This window comes from Rhagoletis pomonella, unplaced genomic scaffold, assembly GCF_013731165.1.
Source record: "Rhagoletis pomonella isolate Grant_MI unplaced genomic scaffold, Rhpom_1.0 Rhpom_scaffold_00008, whole genome shotgun sequence".
NCBI classification, from domain to species: domain Eukaryota; kingdom Metazoa; phylum Arthropoda; class Insecta; order Diptera; family Tephritidae; genus Rhagoletis; species Rhagoletis pomonella.
The window spans coordinates 37873303-37892484 of NW_023458562.1; the positions used below are offsets into that span (position 1 = coordinate 37873303).

General features: G+C 32.2%; 2 protein-coding genes across 2 annotated transcripts in view; one reads left to right on the forward strand and one right to left on the reverse strand.

Annotated features, from left to right (window-relative positions):
• Positions 1-14443, reverse strand: part of LOC118744826 (ATP-dependent translocase ABCB1) — a 79147-nt gene extending 64704 nt beyond the window's left edge. The window contains exons 1-3 of the mRNA XM_036478189.1: positions 14263-14443; positions 7825-8041; positions 5068-5336 (exon numbers count right to left, since the gene is read on the reverse strand). Coding sequence (XP_036334082.1) covers positions 5068-5336; positions 7825-8041; positions 14263-14369 — 593 coding nt within the window. The 5' untranslated portion in view covers positions 14370-14443. The remainder of the gene's footprint in view (positions 1-5067; positions 5337-7824; positions 8042-14262) is intronic.
• Positions 14444-17601: 3158 nt separating this feature from the next.
• On the forward strand, positions 17602-18631 carry LOC118744828 (putative nuclease HARBI1). Its single transcript, XM_036478192.1, has 2 exons — positions 17602-17985; positions 18045-18631. Exons 1-2 carry the CDS (start codon positions 17682-17684, stop codon positions 18170-18172), a joined length of 432 nt encoding a protein of 143 aa, XP_036334085.1. The 5' UTR covers positions 17602-17681; the 3' UTR covers positions 18173-18631.
• The last annotated feature ends 551 nt before the right edge of the window (positions 18632-19182 follow it).

Consider the following 19182-nt stretch of genomic DNA (forward strand, 5'->3'; position numbering starts at 1 on the left):
GTGGGGCGCATGTAATACACTTGAATTGATATGAAAAGTAATATATGTATGTATGTATGTGGGTATATGAATAACGACCGCTTAAAATCGATTTCAAAGTTCTACTTTCGCTGTAGAAATTTTAGGTCTACGTCATGATTCAATAATACAAGGTTCGATAAACTGACAGTTGTCTCCCTCGCACCGCTCCCTTAGCAGTGGCACCGTGTTGCTTCTTTGCACATTTACATGGAAACAGTGTAGCTTTGGTGTGAAATAGAAGTAGTATGAGCGTTTGTGCAATATGTTTATTTGTATATGCATATGAAGCATATTTAACTGATGAAAACATAAACTGTTTTTAAAATGCAATTCACATAGATACATCAATATTACGTTCAACATTTCGTTTAAAATGCCAGATTTCCTGCAAATACATTAGAATTTACAAAAGAAATTTCACTACTAATTGCCTACTTTGCGTACTTTTCTACTACCATTTTCGCACCAAGAGATTTCATTCCTCCCCTTTTCTCCGTCCTTCGTAAATGCAACCTTTTGTAAGGGAGTGTCAAACCGCAGCTGTCAATAATTATCTAACCTTGTATTGTTGAATCATGGGTCTACGTTATGTAGTTTGACTATTGTCAATTAAATCGAATGCTTTGTATTGCATGCGCTCCACGTTTTTCATTTTCAATTTCATAGATTGTTTATAATGACTTTTGCTAAAATTTCAAAATCAAAAGTTATCAAAACAAATTCTATGAGACTGAGAAATATTATTTTCTACTTTTTAGTCCATTTATAAAAGCGTTGTATATTAACAAGTTTTTTTTATATTATTTATTTATAAAGAAATCGCATTTCTGGCAAGTATATTTCAGGACGAATGGATAAGGTTTGAGCCAAGAGCTTGTGTGAGCGAATCCAAATTTTGGCAGCCAATGTCAGTTACGCGGTTTTGCAGAATGACGATACGCGGTTTTGTACTTTAAACGACGATATGTATTGATAAAGTCATATTTACAGATGTAAATAAATACATATCGTATAATAAAACGTTAATTAGTGCCCAAATGTACTCTTTTGAGTCTGGTCCACTTATACGGTTGACAAACGGGCTCGATTATTTCCATAAACAGCCTTTATTTGCTTTGATTCATGCATTTTCGTCTTTAAAATGCGCATAAGCATCCGAACAAATGCAAGCAAATTTTTGGGAATTAACTCGGATACGGAGAATTTGCGATGACAATACTGGTAAAAACTGCCAGCTTTTGTCTTTTGTACAAGTAAGCAAACAAAGCATGCGAGTTCCGCGTCCGCGGTAGCCGAGTGGTAAGAGTTACGGGTTACAAGCCTGTAGCTGCCAGGTTCGATCCTCGGTTGGAGCGATTACGAAATTTGTTTTTGTTTTTATTATTTTTTATTTTATTTGATCTATATATTTAATTTTACTTTATTTTGTTTTCATTTGCTTTATTTTATATCACATTTTTTATTTTACTATTAGTTAATTTAAATTTTTAGAGTTGAATTTTAATAAAAAGTCAACAACAACTAACTGAAAGCAACGTAAAAAAAATATAGAACTTATAAAAAAAGAATGAAAACGAAATAAATAAAAATTCAATTGGCCGTGGGACTGGAACCCACGACCTTGCGGCTCGTTTATCCACATAACTGCCGTCTGTTAGGTCAAAATTATTAAGCCCATATGTGTGCCAGATTATATGTATACGCATAAGCTTTGCCGTCTGTCACAGCTTTTATACTTTCTTTAGAAATTTGTACGTGGCTATGTATGAGCATACGTCTATATGTACATATGTAAGTATGCCAAATATCAGCTCAATGGAATACAAGCAAGTGGTTGATGAGATGATTTGAGATGATTTGCAAATTGTGATGAGACAACTTAAAAAAAAAAATTGCTCTTTGACAAAGTAAGTACGGTAAAGTTTAATGAAAGCTTTATCTTCTGGATTAAATTTTAATAAACAGTGGTTTTTTAAACAAAATCGAGTTTCTTTTTTAAACACTACTACCCGCATATAAACCGCATAGTTTTTTCGAACAGTTTCCGTTACACATCGAGTAAATTTATTACGCGAATTTCGCTTAGCGACACATAGTGGGGAATAAACACTTTTGCCTCAAAAAATCCGTCTAATGGTGAAATCTTAATCGATTCCGTAGGTTTTTAAACTATATGTACATACATACGTTGTTAATCGTACTTTTCACCGATCTTGGGCCCTTTTCAAGTAAAGATTTTGAATTAGCTTGAGGAGAAATATTTTTATTTTTTCTGTTGTTTTGTTCATGAATACTAATATTTACTTGCTTTTGTTATTTTATGGCCTTTTAACAATTGTATATTAAGGAGCATCGCAAAAAGTTTAGAAAAAGGTTTTTTTCTTAACAGCGGTCGCCCCTCGGCAGGCAATGGCAAACCTCCGACTATATTTCTGCCACGAAAAACAGCTTCTAATAAAAATACAATCGCCGTTCGGAGTCGGCGTAAAACTGTAGGTCCGTCCCTCCGCTTTGTGTGACAACATCAATGCGCACGGCAGAAATCGGAGGAGAAGCTCGACCAAACACCAACATATGTATGTCTTATATTCAATTATATTCAACAACTTTTAACAAAACAAATAACTTAAGGACGAGCAAACCTAAAAGTTAAACATTCTGAAAATAATTAAATGAAAATTATTAAAAAAACCAACAACCACGTGATCAAGTTTAAATAGCACCGGAACAGCTGTGCTTGATTGTAGTGTACTTAACAAATGAATAAAATAATGTAAAAAATTTTTTTTTTAAAAACAAGCTTTTATTAAACAGGTACAATCAAAGGAATAAAATAAAGTAGTGTAACAAAAGATTTTTTAGCAAGAAAATTTTGTCAAAACTGCACTAAAAATAATAAAATAAAATAGGTTGCGGTCTCTTTAAAGTTACTAAAAGCCATTTAGTGAACGGAGTTATTCAAACTAATGAAAATTACTAACAATTTGTACTAATTTACTTCGTTTTTAAAAAAGTTTGTCGCGCGAATAGCAAAACGGCATTTAAATATCTGCATATATACATATACATACCTAACCAATTATGCATGTACCCTGAATTCGCCGACAAGCTTTTTTAAAAACGAAGTAAATTAGTACAAATTGTTAGTAATTTTCATTAGAGTTTGAATAACTCCTTTCACTAAATAGCTTTTAGTAACTTTAACGAGACCTTAACTTATTTTATTTTATTAATTTTAGTGCAGATTGACAAAATTTTCTTGCTAAAAAATCTTTTGTTACACTACTTTATTTTATTCCTTTGATTGTACATGTTAAATAAAAGCTTGTTTTTAAAAAATATTTTTCTTATATTGTAATCGGACTGTTTTCTACCGCTTAGCATTCTATCTCTTCCTCTCTTCATGTCCATGGTTTTCAAGCATGAAAGTTTTGTTGATGGGTGTAGGTTGGGAGTGGTGGCAAGAACCACCCCGTAGGCCGACGGGCTACCAGCATGCTTGCCCCGCCACGACTTCCATCCAGAACAAGCAGACTTAACAGGCTTTAAGAGCAAATATTTAATTTATTATTAATATAACGCATATTAAAAGTGTTGTTGCTTTATGAATACTTTGATATTATTTTAGATTTTTAGTTTAATTAATTAATTACTTGCAATATTCAATGTGACCTTAGATATAAGTCAAATTAAAATTTAAACTAATTAATGGATAATTTTAAAATAATAAATGTTATTTGTTAAAAAATCAGGATTTCAGAAACACGATAGTACTTATCAATACTATCGATGTTTTATTGGCAAAAACATGGAAAAATCAATAGTTTGAAATATCGATGTTTTTGCAGCTCTAACATATAATTTTGTTAGTTTTTATTTGACTTATTTTGTATTACGATTGTTCAATTGGTTCGTAATATATTCGTGATTAAGTGGCACCACTTTTTTTTAAGCTGAAAAACGGTAAATTGAAAATATCTCGACAACTTATCCACAGAAAAAAATTTGCCTTTTTTTGGGAATCAACGAGCGATTCTGCAAAGGAATTAGATAGTGGCATCCGGCGAACAAAAAAACATTGTGATCCAGTATATTTACTACACACACAGGTAAAATTTGTTTATGAATTGAAAAAAAATATACACACCCAATTTAATTTAAATCGGATCATCGGGATGAAAATATTTTTCATATTCCACCCTTTTCAAATTTAAGAGCATGTATCAAGTTTTGGCTATATTGATGCATGGCTAGAAAAAGCTAAGTTTCGGTTAAAATAAATTACCTTTAACAAAAAATTATAAAACAAATTTTGCACATTTTTTTTTCGTTGGTTTTAATCCCTAATCATAATCCATTTTCAAGGTTTGTACAAAGTTATTTATAATGAATATGAGATCATGTAACGCACAGACGAGTATTTTCTTAGTAAAACCGGTTAAAATTATTTGGTGTGTTTTCTGTTAAGTAAAGATAACACGAGACTTAATCACAATTAGACATTTATATGAGAAAAAAAACTAATTACACTTATTATTGAATCATTTTCATATCATAGGTCCACAAAAATGTTTTTTAAGGCAAAGGACGTATTTAAATCTAATTAACTGTTAAACATTTAAAAAATGTGTCCAGTACGTAACAAACGTCACTTTGCATTTGTATACAAGTCTTCATTTCAAGATTGGGCGAAAACCATATACTATACTATCGACGATTTATTGGTAGTTTTCAAAATAACTACCAAAGTTGTGCAGCTCTATTCGTAGTTAAACGGGAAAGTTTGTACCAATTACTGGTTTAGAGGTAAAATTGTACGTTTAAAATATAAAATTTTTGGAGTTTTAAAGTTAAAATTAGCAAAACAAAAGTATTTTAATATAATTTTTTAAAGCTTGGAATTTCTTGCGACAGACTTAAGTTTTTATATTTTTTTATTCTTATAAAACCTTTTTCTCCCATTTTTGAGTTATGATTTTTTTCCAGTCACAGAACAATCCGAATGCCTTTCCATTCAAGAAGAAGAAAAAATGGTGTTGTACTTACTCGTTCATTCTGCTCGCCACTTCCCCACTCTGGTTAAAATCGTACCACGCCATATCCTGGTGCAGTACTGATCTAAGAAATTTTCCTCGTATGCGAACTATTTGCGCTTGAGCGGCATAATTAAATGTCATTATCGATATGTAACTGCCCACAAGCATCACGACGCCGATCATACTATTTTGAAATGCAAAGGTTTGGACTGCATCCAAGAGCGATTCCGCTTCCGAGCTGCGCGTGTAGTTTCCTGGAGCACCAAAAGTGATCATTGACTAAAAATATGAAAAAGAAAATTACTTTTATATTTATTTAACTTTTTCGTTTGCTTTATAAAAAACACATACATTTTTACTTCAATAGGTACATTAGGCTGGGCTGATTTTGTATGTAGCAAAATAAAGATACACATCAATATGCTCCTTTATAGTAAGACCCTTGTGGTCAGCTGATTAAGATAAGCAACGGTTTGGCCAGTTTTGGCTATTTTGCTTTTGTCTATTTAATGTTTATAATTTTTGTATGAAAGTCTGGCACATTACATAACCAGCACAACATATCCACATTTCAAGGTTGGTACGAAAGTTATAAAAATTCAACAAACTTTTATAAATACAACAAACAATTTTAAACTTTTTATTAAAAAATATGTATTTTGGCTGACGGTTTTGTGTATTTTCTTCGATATAAAGTATGCTCGACAATTAAAATGACAATATTGAAGAAAATGCCTAATAAAAAATTAAAAATTTTTGGGTGCAATTCAGGGACCGATCATATCTAACAGTTATTGATGAAAACTGTCATGGAAAAATTCTCTATGAAGGAAATGTTCTACAACTAAGTGATACATACCAATCGATTTCTTTTTTCACCGAGACTCAAATTTGAAAATAAATTTTTATTTTCAATTTTTACGCAAAATGAAAAAAAAATAACAATTATTTTTGATTTTTTTTATGATAAATCCAAAATAATTATTATTTTTGATTTTTATATTATATGTCTTAGATAATAGTTATTGAAGACTTTTATTTATAAAAGTCATCAATAAAAATCAGTCAGTGACTTTTACTTTTAAAAGTCATAAATATAAATCAGTCACCGTCTTTTATTTTTAAAATCATTCGTGTAAAAGTCTTTAACATTTTTCGCAGCTAAATAGGTGTTGGGAAACAAAAGTTTACTACAACTTATTGAAATAACTTTTATAAGTATGATTTAAAAAATAAAACTCAGTGACTGATTTTTATTTATGACTTTTATAAATAAAAGTCTTCGATAACTGTTATATAAGACATATAATTTAAAAATCAAAAATAACTGTCATTTGCAGATTATTCATATAAAAATCAAAAATAATCGTTATTTTCGATTTATAAAATAAAAGTCAGAAATAACGGTTATTTAAAGAGTAATTAAATAAAAAGCAAAAAATAATAGTTAAAGAGCGATTTTTTTAATAAAAGTTGTAACTGTTACGGTCCCTGCTGCTATAACTTCTACCGCTTAGAGTTTGTTGCTTTTTCAATTTTTCCCTAATAAACAAAATCGTGGTACAAAGATCAATAAAAATAGTAAAAAATTTATAATTAAAGCCCATAATAAGGCGGAAGAAATACATTTTATTTCATTAACAGCCCTATTCTGCTTGTAACCGAACATTTTGTAACAAGCAAATTCTGTTACCAACAATTGTCACCACTTCTTGTACCCGCAATTCTATTTACCTTGGTAACGTTTTAATTTATTCAGCTATTCAGCTATGGAGTTTTGTGTAAATTCTGGTCTTGCATATTTCACGGGGCAATATTTTGTTACCTGCTCATGAGATGGTAACAAAATTTACCGGTTACAAGAGTGTGGAGAATACGAAAAGGGTTTAAACATTGACAGTAACTTTACTAACCGGTAACAAAATTTTTGTTACCAACGCAGAATAGGCCTGTAAGTATCGTCAGTTTCCAAGATACAGCACTTTAAAGAAAGGTATGTATGACGTTTTCTTAAAATTTATGTCCCGTGTTAATAGGCAACCCTACATCATATCGGCAAAATATGCTGCACGTATGTATATTCATGTCACCTAGACCTTCAATTTTTTCTACTTTCATCCAAATTCTTAGAGGTCGCGTACAGAGGTGGCTGCGGAATAAACCTGCAAGAACCTTTATAAAACAATTTTAGAAACTCAACGATAATTTTAGCGGCTTGAAGCTTGCACTTTATTTGCTAAAATTAAGTGAGCTACAAATTTGCATACTCGAAAAATTTTTAGAAATTCTGCATAAAAAGTTGAAAATTTTGATAAAATTTTTTTTAATTTTTCTTATCTTTATATGGAGAGTAAAACTTTGATTTATGTATAGGGTTTGTATTATAGAATCAACTGTATTTGCATAAATAATTGATGCAAAAAATTGTTAATGAAAATTAATGTGAATATTATATTAGAACAAGCTGTGCACTTTAATTTGTCGCCTAGCGTATATATTTATCAATGCAATATTGCGCCAACGACTTTTGCAAGCTTAAGAATTTTGAAGAGAGATAAGATACGCGAGCGCATTGCTCAATCAGTTTTTAAATAAAAACTTACTTGCATATTTGCATATATGTACATATTTATGTACACACGTATGCACATACATATGTATTTATATGTGCAAACATTCAAACAAACAGTACATATACACAGGTGTATTTGCGAAGTATCTTGATAAGTAGCTTTATCAGCAAACAATAGTTTTAATAACTACTCACATTAGCTAAATTGCCGAAGATCAAGCTATTGACCGGTGTTGTCAAGCCTGTCGCTATCGCACAAATAAATCCGACTGCATATAGAAGTCGATCCTTGGTCGTCGAATACCGGAACATTTCAAAAAATCCAACATCGTCCTTTTTCTTCTCGTCACTTCCTTTTTTGTTCTTCCTTTTGTTCGTGGAATCTTCTTGTAGGTCACCATTGGAGATATGCCTAATCAAAGAGCCAAAATGATGAAAATTCAATGCAACAAATTTATCAATTTATTAATAAAACTAATTTACAGCCAAAAAAAACGGAAACGGGGTCATTCTATTCACATGCAAGATCGGAAACTGAGTTCGAAAGCCCACGCTTTTTCTGTCATGGAGCTTTAAAGATATCACCACTTAACGGTGAAACTTTACAATATCTGGAGTTAATTAACTGATCAAAACATAATCCGTTTTCTTTAAAATTACACGTTTTCGGGTATTTACAAAGATTAAAAAAAAAAAAAAACATAAAGAAACCATTGATAAGCGGCTTAACTTTTCTATTACCAATATTAACAACCCTTCGGAGTATTGGGATGACGTAATTTTTTGCAACGAGACAAAAATAATGCTTTATTATCATGATGGACCTAAAAAAGTTTGTTGAAAGCCCAACACAGCTCTGCAACAGAAAAATATGATATCAACAGTAAAGTTTTGCATGCTTTCTGTCATGGTATGCGGTTGCATCATGAAGGATCCCGGATAACACAACAAGTTTTATAAGAGCTTTATAGTGGTATATTTCCGCAAAATTGAAGAACTAATGCTATACCATTTTGCTCTATAAAACAGTCTATAAAACCCTTATACGACTAAAAGGGCCCCAGGAGGCGGGGCTTCGTAGTACAAAACAATGCTCTATTATTAGTTTATAAATCGTATGTTGGTGATTTTATAAAGATCTCAAAGTAGTATATAACATGAGTTTATAAAACATTTAAAAGTGTTATAAGGCTCTTTGTATAGAGTCGTTGGTCTGACACTGATTAAAAGTTCTGCGGCTAGCGCCTTATAAGACCTTCAAATGTTTTATAAGGATATTTTATAGACTACTCTTAACTTTATGAAACAACCAACATACAATTTATAAACTAATAAAAGAGCAAAATTTGTCTCTTGTTTAAAGCTCATACAGAAGTCTGCAACATCAGCTTTTGTTCTAAAGATGCACTCTGTGGAGCTCTTTTTGCAAATTGAAAAGTATAAAATATAAATTGAAAGGTAAAATCATATATGTAATACTCCTATATTGACACTAAGAGCTAGTACCGTCCGAAAACACTACAGTACAGATATATCAATAAACACGTACGAAAGAAAAGGAACACATACGTTTATAAATAAACATGTACGCAACACATATACAAAAACGGCACTCAAGTACACAATACATTGACAAAAACAATACTAGGCTGTCTCGCTTTGATTTCGGAATGCTTACACATTGAGAAGCTAGCTTACTGCCAATATAGAAGTATTACATATATGGGTAAAATATTATGCTAAAATATCTTTCGATGGAGAAGTAGTTCTGAACTGAAATAGTTTTCTCTTCCTGAAATATTTTATGAAAGGAAATGTCAATTGAATAATAATTAAAGGACTTTGTATAATTTTTTCGACATTTCTCCTGAATGTAATTTCATGAACGCAACGAGTTTTCTGGTAAAATCGCGATCGCTATCCTTGCTAAAACTTACGCGCTTGCGAAATTCTTAATTTTTATTAAACAATTTCGAAAATCGTATTTGTAAAAAAACTCATTTATTCAATAAACATCAAAAAAAAAATAATTAAAAAATGAGGCTTTCAATCATGATTCAATAATACAAGGTTCAATAAACTGACAGTTGTCTCTCTCGCACCGCTCCCTTAGCAATGGCACCGTGTTGCTTCTTTGCAAATTTACTTGAAAATAGTGTAGCTTTGCTGTGAAAAAAGTATGAGCTTTTGTGCAATATGTTTATTTGTATATGCATATGAAGCACATTTAACTGATGAAAACATAAATTCTTTTTAAATTGGATGTTTACATAAATCTCATAGTGGTTTTATTTTAATCTTGAGTCCTTTTGCAGTTTTTATACAGCTAAATAGCACATGAGTTACGTAATTTACGTAGATATATTAATATTTCGTTCATTATTTCATTTAAAATGCCAGATTTAATGCAAATACATTAGAATTTACAAAAGGAATTTCACTACTAATTGCCTACTTTGCGGACTTTTCTACTAGAATTTTCGCAACAAGGGATTGCATTCTTCCCCTTTCTCTGTTCTTCGTAAATGCAACCTTTTGTAAGGGAGTGTCAAACCGCAGCTGTCAATAATTATCTAGCCTTGTATTCTTGAGCCATGGCTTTCAATATAATTAATAGGGCAATGAATCGTTTTCTGTCATCGAAATTCAGAAAAAGTTAAGAAAGGGAAAATTTAAAATAATTTAAAATATTATTATATTATTTATTTATATTTATATTATTTAAAATTAAAAAACTTTTTGTCATTACCTAAAATACACAAAAAATATGGCGCTACAGCAAGATGTCTATTCAAAGACACTAATAAAGTCAGTTTGTCTATTAAAATCCAAAATAGTTTACTCGGAGCGCTTGAACATACTAATTCCTTTATGAATTGACCAAATGTATACAAAACACCCAAATCCTAAATTTCCAAATTCAAAAGTGTCTACGTGAAGAGCCATGAATCGAGTATTTTCTCTGAGAATATAGAAAAGTCATACAAAACACTCAAAACGTAAATATTCATGTCTTAAAAAAGTTTACGTGAAGAGCATTGAATAGAGTATTTCCTTTTTGGTTCCCTCTACGTTTCTCTTAGTGCAAAATTTTTATCCACAAAATGACATTTCGTTGGAAGCGAAGACTTTTTTCCAGGGTTTGAAAATGCTGTAATTTTTTCATTTGATTTACTTTTGCTGTGCTTTGACTTGGGCATGTATGATATCGAAAGCAAAGCAACAGCAATTCGGAAAAAAGCAAATGCTTTGGCTGCAGTTTTGCTGTAAAATTTCGAAAGCAACCATACAGTTAAAAAAACAATTTGTGAAAGCACAACGACAGCCCAGCGGCAGCAAAGCAACAGCAATTCGACTATCACTTGACCGTGAAACATCAAATTGGCAGAAATATGTATGCATGCACAAATGCACTACCCTTTAAGTTCTGAACACATTGAAAACGACGAGCTACAGACCACAGCTTCCAATTTGTTATCTTCATTATCTAAACGCTTTGTCGATGGCGATATGATTTCTTTGAACACGGCAGCGACATCCTGAATTTGTATGAGTTTGACATAAAAGAAGAGGAATAACCTTATCTGTCGCCAGAAAAATAGAAATAGATCTAATCTGGCCACAACCACAGCCGTCGCGTAGCCCGGTCGTCGCCAAAATAATTATCTACATAAGAGTACGTGTTAAAATAATTTGACAGCTGTGGTTTGTAGCTCGTCGTTTTCGTTGTGTTCGGGATATTAGTTCTACCGGCGACAAGATACGACCATAAGCTAACTACGACGATGCATGGCCGATTGTTAGGCAATTCGCTAGAGATTGGTAACCCCCAATTTCACACCAGATAATCGCTAACGAAAGGTCAAGGCAAAGGAATTGATATTGCAAATTTTGTGTGTACTCACTACTGGCGAGTCAGCGATAATCAGCCCTATTCTTCATTTCGATTACGTTCCCGCATTCCGCTCCGCTGGAATCGAACTTAGGCATAATAGGAAGAGAGAAAACATTTTTCGAAATCAGCTGTTTGCCTAGGAATGTGTGAAATCGAAACAAAACAAAGAAATATTTGCCACCAAACTATAGCAGCATATGAAGTTAAAGTTTGTAAATATTTTAAAATAACTAAATATATCTAGCATCACTGCATTTAAAAATAAAATTTCGTTTGCTCTTAATTTAGTGGAAACATAATTATAAGAATGAAATCCTTAGCCGCGGCGTTATTGCTTGAAGAGGAGAACGAGTCCCAGATTGCTGATGCGGAAGTTGAAAGGCGGAGATTTAGGGACATGTTTGATCTTTTTCAGATGAGTGAAGAGTCATAAGAAATTCATCTTGAACTGTATTACTCATCGCTCAAAGTCAGTGAAATTATAAACGTTGTTTGAGCACTCCACAACGTTTGCATTTACTACAGAGTGGAAAATTTGAACGCAAATGAATTCCGTTTTGAAAGCCGTCAGGAGGAGGGGAAGAACAAAGCTCCATAGCAAATCGAATTCGAGACAACATACGCACCTCTTTTTAAAAAGTTAGTAAAAACGAGTGCTATAATAAAAGCATATTTTTTATGTAACTTCACATTTTATGTATGTATGTGCATACATCTATTAATTTTATTTAAAAAGAATAAATTGTATTCAGTGCATTTCACAGTCTTATTTATAGATAATGTAAACAAAAACGCCTGGACTTCCACTTTGAAAACGTCGCGCAACATCCCTTTTGGTTGCCATTATTTGAGCCAATTTTTCGTATTGCCCGTATTACCGCTCGCGAAAACACAGAAATCGAGAAAAGTAATTTATGATGACTTTTACAATCATGCACAGTATATTTCACTTAATTTTTTTATAAAATTTTAATATTTAAACCCACGAAAATAACAATCGAAACGTTCTCATGGGAAAGATATATTTTCGTACAAAAATTTAATGTATAGTTGGTGTACCACAATAACCAATGTCAGTGACACCTATAATAAACGTTCATTCAACTCCTTCCTGATTTTTTCTAAAATAAAACAAAATAAAATAAAAACAAATAAAAGTATATAACAAATGACTAAGTGACCATCAAGTCAAGGTGCAAGAATGGTATTTTCAGAGATAGTAGTCGAGAGTTCTAGCTTTAATTTAAGCCAGGAAGGTTTTATAACCTTTTGTTTCTTTGCTAGTGCTTCTAAAACTCGATTTTTTACACCTTGACTTCGTTTTTTTCAAAATCTGGAGCTGATGGAAACATTACGTTTACGGATTCGAAATCAGCACAAAAAAGTCTTATCAAAAACAGCTTTAACTTTGCCGTTCCAAAATTTGTTTCTATTTTTGTTGGGCTGTGTTATCTATTAAAAATTAACAAAAATTCATATTTCCGATTTTTCTACAGAAATTTTTCCTTATGTGGTCCATAATACCCTTCACTCCCCTAGTTGTAGTTTTGCAAAATAATTCAATGAATATCATCATGCAGTATTCTAGAGAACGAGTACACTATGGGCTAGCTTTTCTCAATATTCATCGCAATTTGGATGTTAAGGTTGACTCAGTATTAAAAGAATTTTTATCTATACCTCGGTGAATTGCATGTGAATTTTCTTCGAGATGTGCTGAATAATATCCACAATTAAATAAATATAATAAGCTGAATACTCTAAATAAAACAATAATATTCTTGGTTGTTACGAATGACTTTACCCCAAAGAGAAATCGTGCGTCTAGTCCTACGTAGTAGTAATTGGATATTTCTGTCGAAATCTTCAACCCCTCTTCCATGCGTACGTGAAATCCCCATCTCGCCAGCTAGGCCTCTTAAAAAGTTATAGGCGAAAATATTTTGGTTTCCCCATAAGGATAACATTACAATCCAATTGTTTAAAACGTTTTTTCTCGAATTCAAGTTTTTGAACTTAGGCGGTTATTGCTTATGACCACAGATTTTAAAAATTCACATTTCCAAAACAGGCGTTTTTATTCACAACGACGATATATAACGGTCCATAAAAATTTTAAATTGCAATAAAAACCAGTAAAGTACTCTTATCTCAATCAAATTGTGCCAAAAATTAGAAGATTGTGCCTAAAGGGCCGTATGTACGTATGTACACATGTGCATATTCCGCGTAGTAAACAAAACACAGCCTGACCACGCACAGCTTTGTCTACGCGAAACTCACGATGACTAGCAGGAATGAAATATGTAATTCCTAAATTTCTGTACTTAAGGCTCTGTTATGCATAATTGGCATTGCATGCACTGCTATACCATTTTTACGTAGAAATCAAAAACCAACAGACTTCTACGTATGTAGTGCTGTGCGTTCGATAACGGATTACACGCGAGGCTCATTTAACAGATTTCTTATGTGACAGCTCTCAAGCCATGCCAAGTATGCATAACGGAGCCTTTAGTTTGATGTGTACATATGTGCCTGTGTCCGAAAGTATGCTTGTTAAAATTCTTGACTCACTCCGAAATGTTCACATTTGGTTAACGACACCCTCATAAACAGTTCTTATCAACGCGCTTAAAAATATCAAACATAGATATGTACGTATGTATGTATTTATGTATATAGTATTTATACGACACCGTAAAACTTGATATGAATCACTGAAACTTTACACTTACATCATTGACTTTGTATTTTTTTCACTTTCTGGTAAGGACTCCGCGAGTATGAGGTTACTTTTGTAATAGGACTTTTCGTCCTTGTCTGGACCGTTAACAACCCTCATTGTGAATAGGCGTATCGATACTTTAATCTGTAGATTGTATGTGCCTCTTTCGTCCCAGTGCTTTCACGGTGAATCGCCGACTGAATTGGTTTAGGTAAAACAAATGGTTAATATTGAAATATCGGTTGTTAATATTGAAAATTCCTAATTTATTTTTACTAGCCATTTTTTAGTGGTTATAGATAAGTTATCACGGGCTGTTATACATATGTATGTAATACCTACATACATATGTACGTATGTATGCATATACAAACGTATATATAAATATTTATGTATGTACAGTGTTTCACCAGCTCAATTAATTGACGAGCATACAATTTATTAGCAATAAAGTGATAAATCGATTGGATGTATAAGAAAGGTCGCATTATTCAATGTGCAGTGAATTTGCAAAAATAAAGCTTAAAGTGGCATAAGAGTAAGTCACTTCGTTAATATTACAGACGGCTCTAAGTGACTTTTTTTTGTAATTTATGTGTTCAGTTTTTGGCCGATAATTTCAGATAAATGTCGAAATATCGACCAAATAAATAATAAATGTGTAGGTACTATGTTTAATATAATTGATTTATTCAAACGGCCTATCGAAAAAAACCCAAACCCAAAAATTCAAGCTCGTTAAAGTATTTCTTAAGAACACTTAAATTAGCTCTCTAGATTTTAGATGGAATACAAGTTTTTTGAGGCTTCTGTATGTTTCTTTAGCGTGCTTCCAAATCTTTAACGGTTTTAAGAGCCTGTCAGGAAAAAAACAAAGGATTTATTCGAAATCAGCGAACTAAAAATTTCCTAAATATAATATTCATGTTTTTCATGTTTTGAGCAATCTTCTTTTTTTAATGTACGTATATTCTGTCTTTTAGGGGTATATCCTGTCTTTTAAATGAAGCTTTGTGTAACGTTATTTAGCTGTGTTGGCTAATTCATACTGTAGGTTACCACTTTTTGAATGGAATTCCCTTCAAAATTGTTAGTTTCCTGTAAGAAGTGGCTTCATTTTACAACGCTTTTATTAACTTGCAATGTTGACAACATTTTTCGCTATAATTATAGATTATAATAAAAGTTCCTATACAAAAGCCTAGACATAAACCTCGACGGTAGGCCTTGCCGAAAGTAGTTAAATATTGCACCTTAAAATATGCACTACATACGTTACAGCGGAAATGGACGACAAGCCACTCCTTTAAATGAAATTAATTGGTGCTCGTATGTACATATGTATGTAAATACTTTACTTTTACAAACTTTTACAAATAAGAATTAGGGATGAAACGATACGATTAAATACAAGTACATACTCGATATTTTTCGTTCTATACCAAGTAATTTTGGCATCGATACTGTTGAACCAAGTACTGAGTAGGTATCGAAAAAAAAATACTCGTATCGAAACCCGATACCAAGGCGAATTTTCTTTCGGAATTTTTTCCTCCACTAATATAAATCGTCCAGTACTTTATGGCTTTTTAAACGTCAGCGACCTTCAAATATTGAAGACGTAAATTTTTTCTGAAACCAGTATGAAATGCACTTATTTAACAGATATTTTTGCTGTTCTTGCATCACGGAATCCATCTGCGTCGTGGCAAAATACCAAAAAATATATACAAAATATATTTTTTTAAGTTGATTGCTTGCTTTTCTGAAGTCAAAAGAATAAAAATCCAAAGAAATATGGGTTTAAAACTTTTTAAAAACTTCATTGCGTAATGGTTTCAGGCCAAGGAAAGGAAAATATTTAAACCATTTTTGAAAGTCATTGTAAATGTCAAGGTAATTATTCTACCACCCGAGACTATTTTTCCTAAATATTCCATCTCAAAAGCTTCTAAACATCGTTACAGTTATTTCGCTATCTCTTCTCATTTGATTTTGGCTAATTTTTTTTTTCAAGAATAGAACACTGTGCGGCGTATACATGGCCCAACGTACAGAGTAACTCTATTATTCTTCGCGCTGAAAGCATTATCGGACAATATTAAAGGTGGTAGAGACTAGCTTTAAAAAAGAAGCAAAGGATGACAAAGAAAACACTAAAATGTTCAACGTAGCCCAGCCCAGAAATTTCGTATCGAAATTTAAGCTTTCTAAGAACTCACCGTATAAAATCCGTTATCTTTTACTATAAGAGATATTCACCTGGAATTTTGTCAACTTATAAACTTTTATTATTCGAAGTTTCGAATTCGCCGCGGATGATTAAATTATTACTTAAAAAATTTAATTTAATCCAGCTCATACGGAATACCTTCAGAGCCAAAAATACCGATACGAGTAGGTATCGAAACTTTAGATCCGATATCTAACGATACTACTTTCAAGTAAAGGTATCGATACCTGCATGGTATCGTTTCATCCCTAATAAGAATCTGACTTGTACTAATTTGTATTTCCGCAAATATTTGTGTGGTGTATTTTGCGCAATAGTAGATATTCTGTTCCCTTTTTACTGCAAGTTAATTATTTTAATATGTGTTGCAAAATTGTATTCAGACAACACTAAAAGGTAGAAAATAAATCAAATAAAAAAACTTTTTAATATACCACGCTTTTATAAATGGACTAAAAAGTAGAAAATAATATTTCTCAGTCCCATAGAATTTGTTTTGATAACTTTTGATTTTGAAATTTTAGCAAAAGTCATTATAAACAATTTATGAGATTAAAAATGAAAAGCGTGGGGCGCATGTAATAAACTTGAATTGATATGAAAAGTAATATACATATGTATGTATGTATGCGGGTATATGAATAACGACCGCTTAAAATCGATCTCAAATTTATACTTCCGTTGTAGAAATTTTAGGTCTACATACATATGTTATGTAGTTTGACTATTGTCAATTAAATCTAATGCTTTATAAACGCATTCGCTGCACGTTTTTCGTTTTCAATCTCATAAATTGTTTATGATGACTTTTGCTAAAACTTCAAAATCCAAAGTTATCAAAACAAATTCTATGGGACTGAGAAGTATTATTTTCTACTTTTTAGTCCATTTATAAAAGCGTGGTATATTAAAGTTTTTATTTTAGAGAGCAGGGGCTGGATTCTGTAACAGTGAGAAAATGCAAAGCAAAACTCATATTATCTCAAGTGTACACATTCGGGTTTCAAGCGATTCTCTAAACCACTGTGTAAATATTGTGCTGAATAGTTCGCTGAATGTAAAAGTCATCTGTCAGTGAGGAAATATTATGATCAACAAAACAAATGAAGAACAAACTAAATAAACTAAAAACTAACATTGAAAAACATAATCGATTTAATGAGTCTTCGAGACGAAAGACTGCTATTCCTACGTATATGAAAATGTTGTCCGCTTTGAGATTTTTTGCCACCGGAAGCTACCAGCGCCCGATAGGACAAGATTTTTTGTCCTGTTTATTACAAACGACTGTCAGTAGATGTGTTGGGGAAGTCACAACCATTCTCATCACTGTTCAAGCGACTTACGAGCGGTTTCCAAATGAAGCGGAGGAACCTGGGATAAAAGCGGAATTTTACCAAAAATATGGTTTCCCGGGTATAATTGGCTTAATGGATTTGAGTCACATCAAAATTATAGCACCTAAAGGAGATCTAGAAAGTTTATACTACTGTAGAAAAGGTAAGTTTTTTTACTTTCAATTTGAAAAGTTAAGCTCAGTCAATTGTGTACATCTATAGGTGGTCATTCCATCAACTTATTACTTATTTCGATTCAAAACACCAAATTTTTCATGCCAATACGTAGTTCCCAGGTACGTCGCATGATGCATATATCTGGCGGACTTCGGCAATTCAAAATTATCTAAAAGAAAAGTACACGAGAAGTCATCGTAATTACAGGTTGCTAGGGGATAGGGGATTTCCACTCCAACCATGGTTGATGACTCCTATAGCTAATCCAGCAAATGAAGAAGAAGAAAGATATAATGTGGCACATAAGAGAACGCGATGTATAGTTGAGCGTTGCATAGGAATTTTAAAAGGCCGGTTTCGATGTTTATCTCGACAAAGAACTTTATGCTATGGACCAGAAAAAGCAGGAAAAATAATAAACGCTTGTATAGTGCTCCACAATATCCTATTAAAAGCTAATGTTCCAGTAACCGAAGCAATTGAAACAAATATAGATTTAGATGAATCCAATGAAAATATTTCAATATCACAAAACCACTTACAAACACAAGCAAGAACTACCAGACTGCGAATAGTAAAAACTTACTTCCATTAGACTTGCCTTAAAATAAAATCATAAAATAAACATTTAATGTACTAAAGCAAATTTTGTTTTTGTATCAAAATTCTTTTAATTTTAATCTTATGTTACAGTCGTAGAGCTCTGCAAACATTTCTTCTCCGGTATACTAAAATGAAAGCGTGAATTTGGGGTGGTGGTAAATTTATTTATGTATGAATTTAAATACGTTATATATGTACACAACTACACAATGTTCTTGCTGAGGTCGCATCTACTTCTGTCACGGTAAGTAATTACAACATTCTTGCAGAATCTTTTAAAGGGTATTTATTTTATAGCCAATCAATTTACCTCGCTTTTGGTAAGTGCGGCTTTTCACAGGGCTTCTCTATGCTTTACGTGGCTTGTATAAATAAAATATGGGTATTCGTGGAAACGCGTAAATGCCTCGTAACCGCGTAAACCTCGTAAATAACCCGATTTTCTATACAAAATTAAGTAAGTTTACCATTAGCCATTAGCGCGTTTAGATGAATTACCCTAATGTATTCAATGTATGTGCATGCAATATATGTATGTATGTCGACTTACCGTATATTTGTGGATTTTTGTTGCACTTTA

Excerpts from the sequence above, each read along its gene's own strand:
- LOC118744828 (XM_036478192.1), top strand. The coding sequence starts at position 17,682 with ATGAAAATGTTGTCCGCTTTGAGATTTTTTGCCACCGGAAGCTACCAG. Across the intron at positions 17,986-18,044 it reads TTTATACTACTGTAGAAAAG|GTGGTCATTCCATCAACTTA; the intron begins GTAAGTTTTTTT and ends GTACATCTATAG.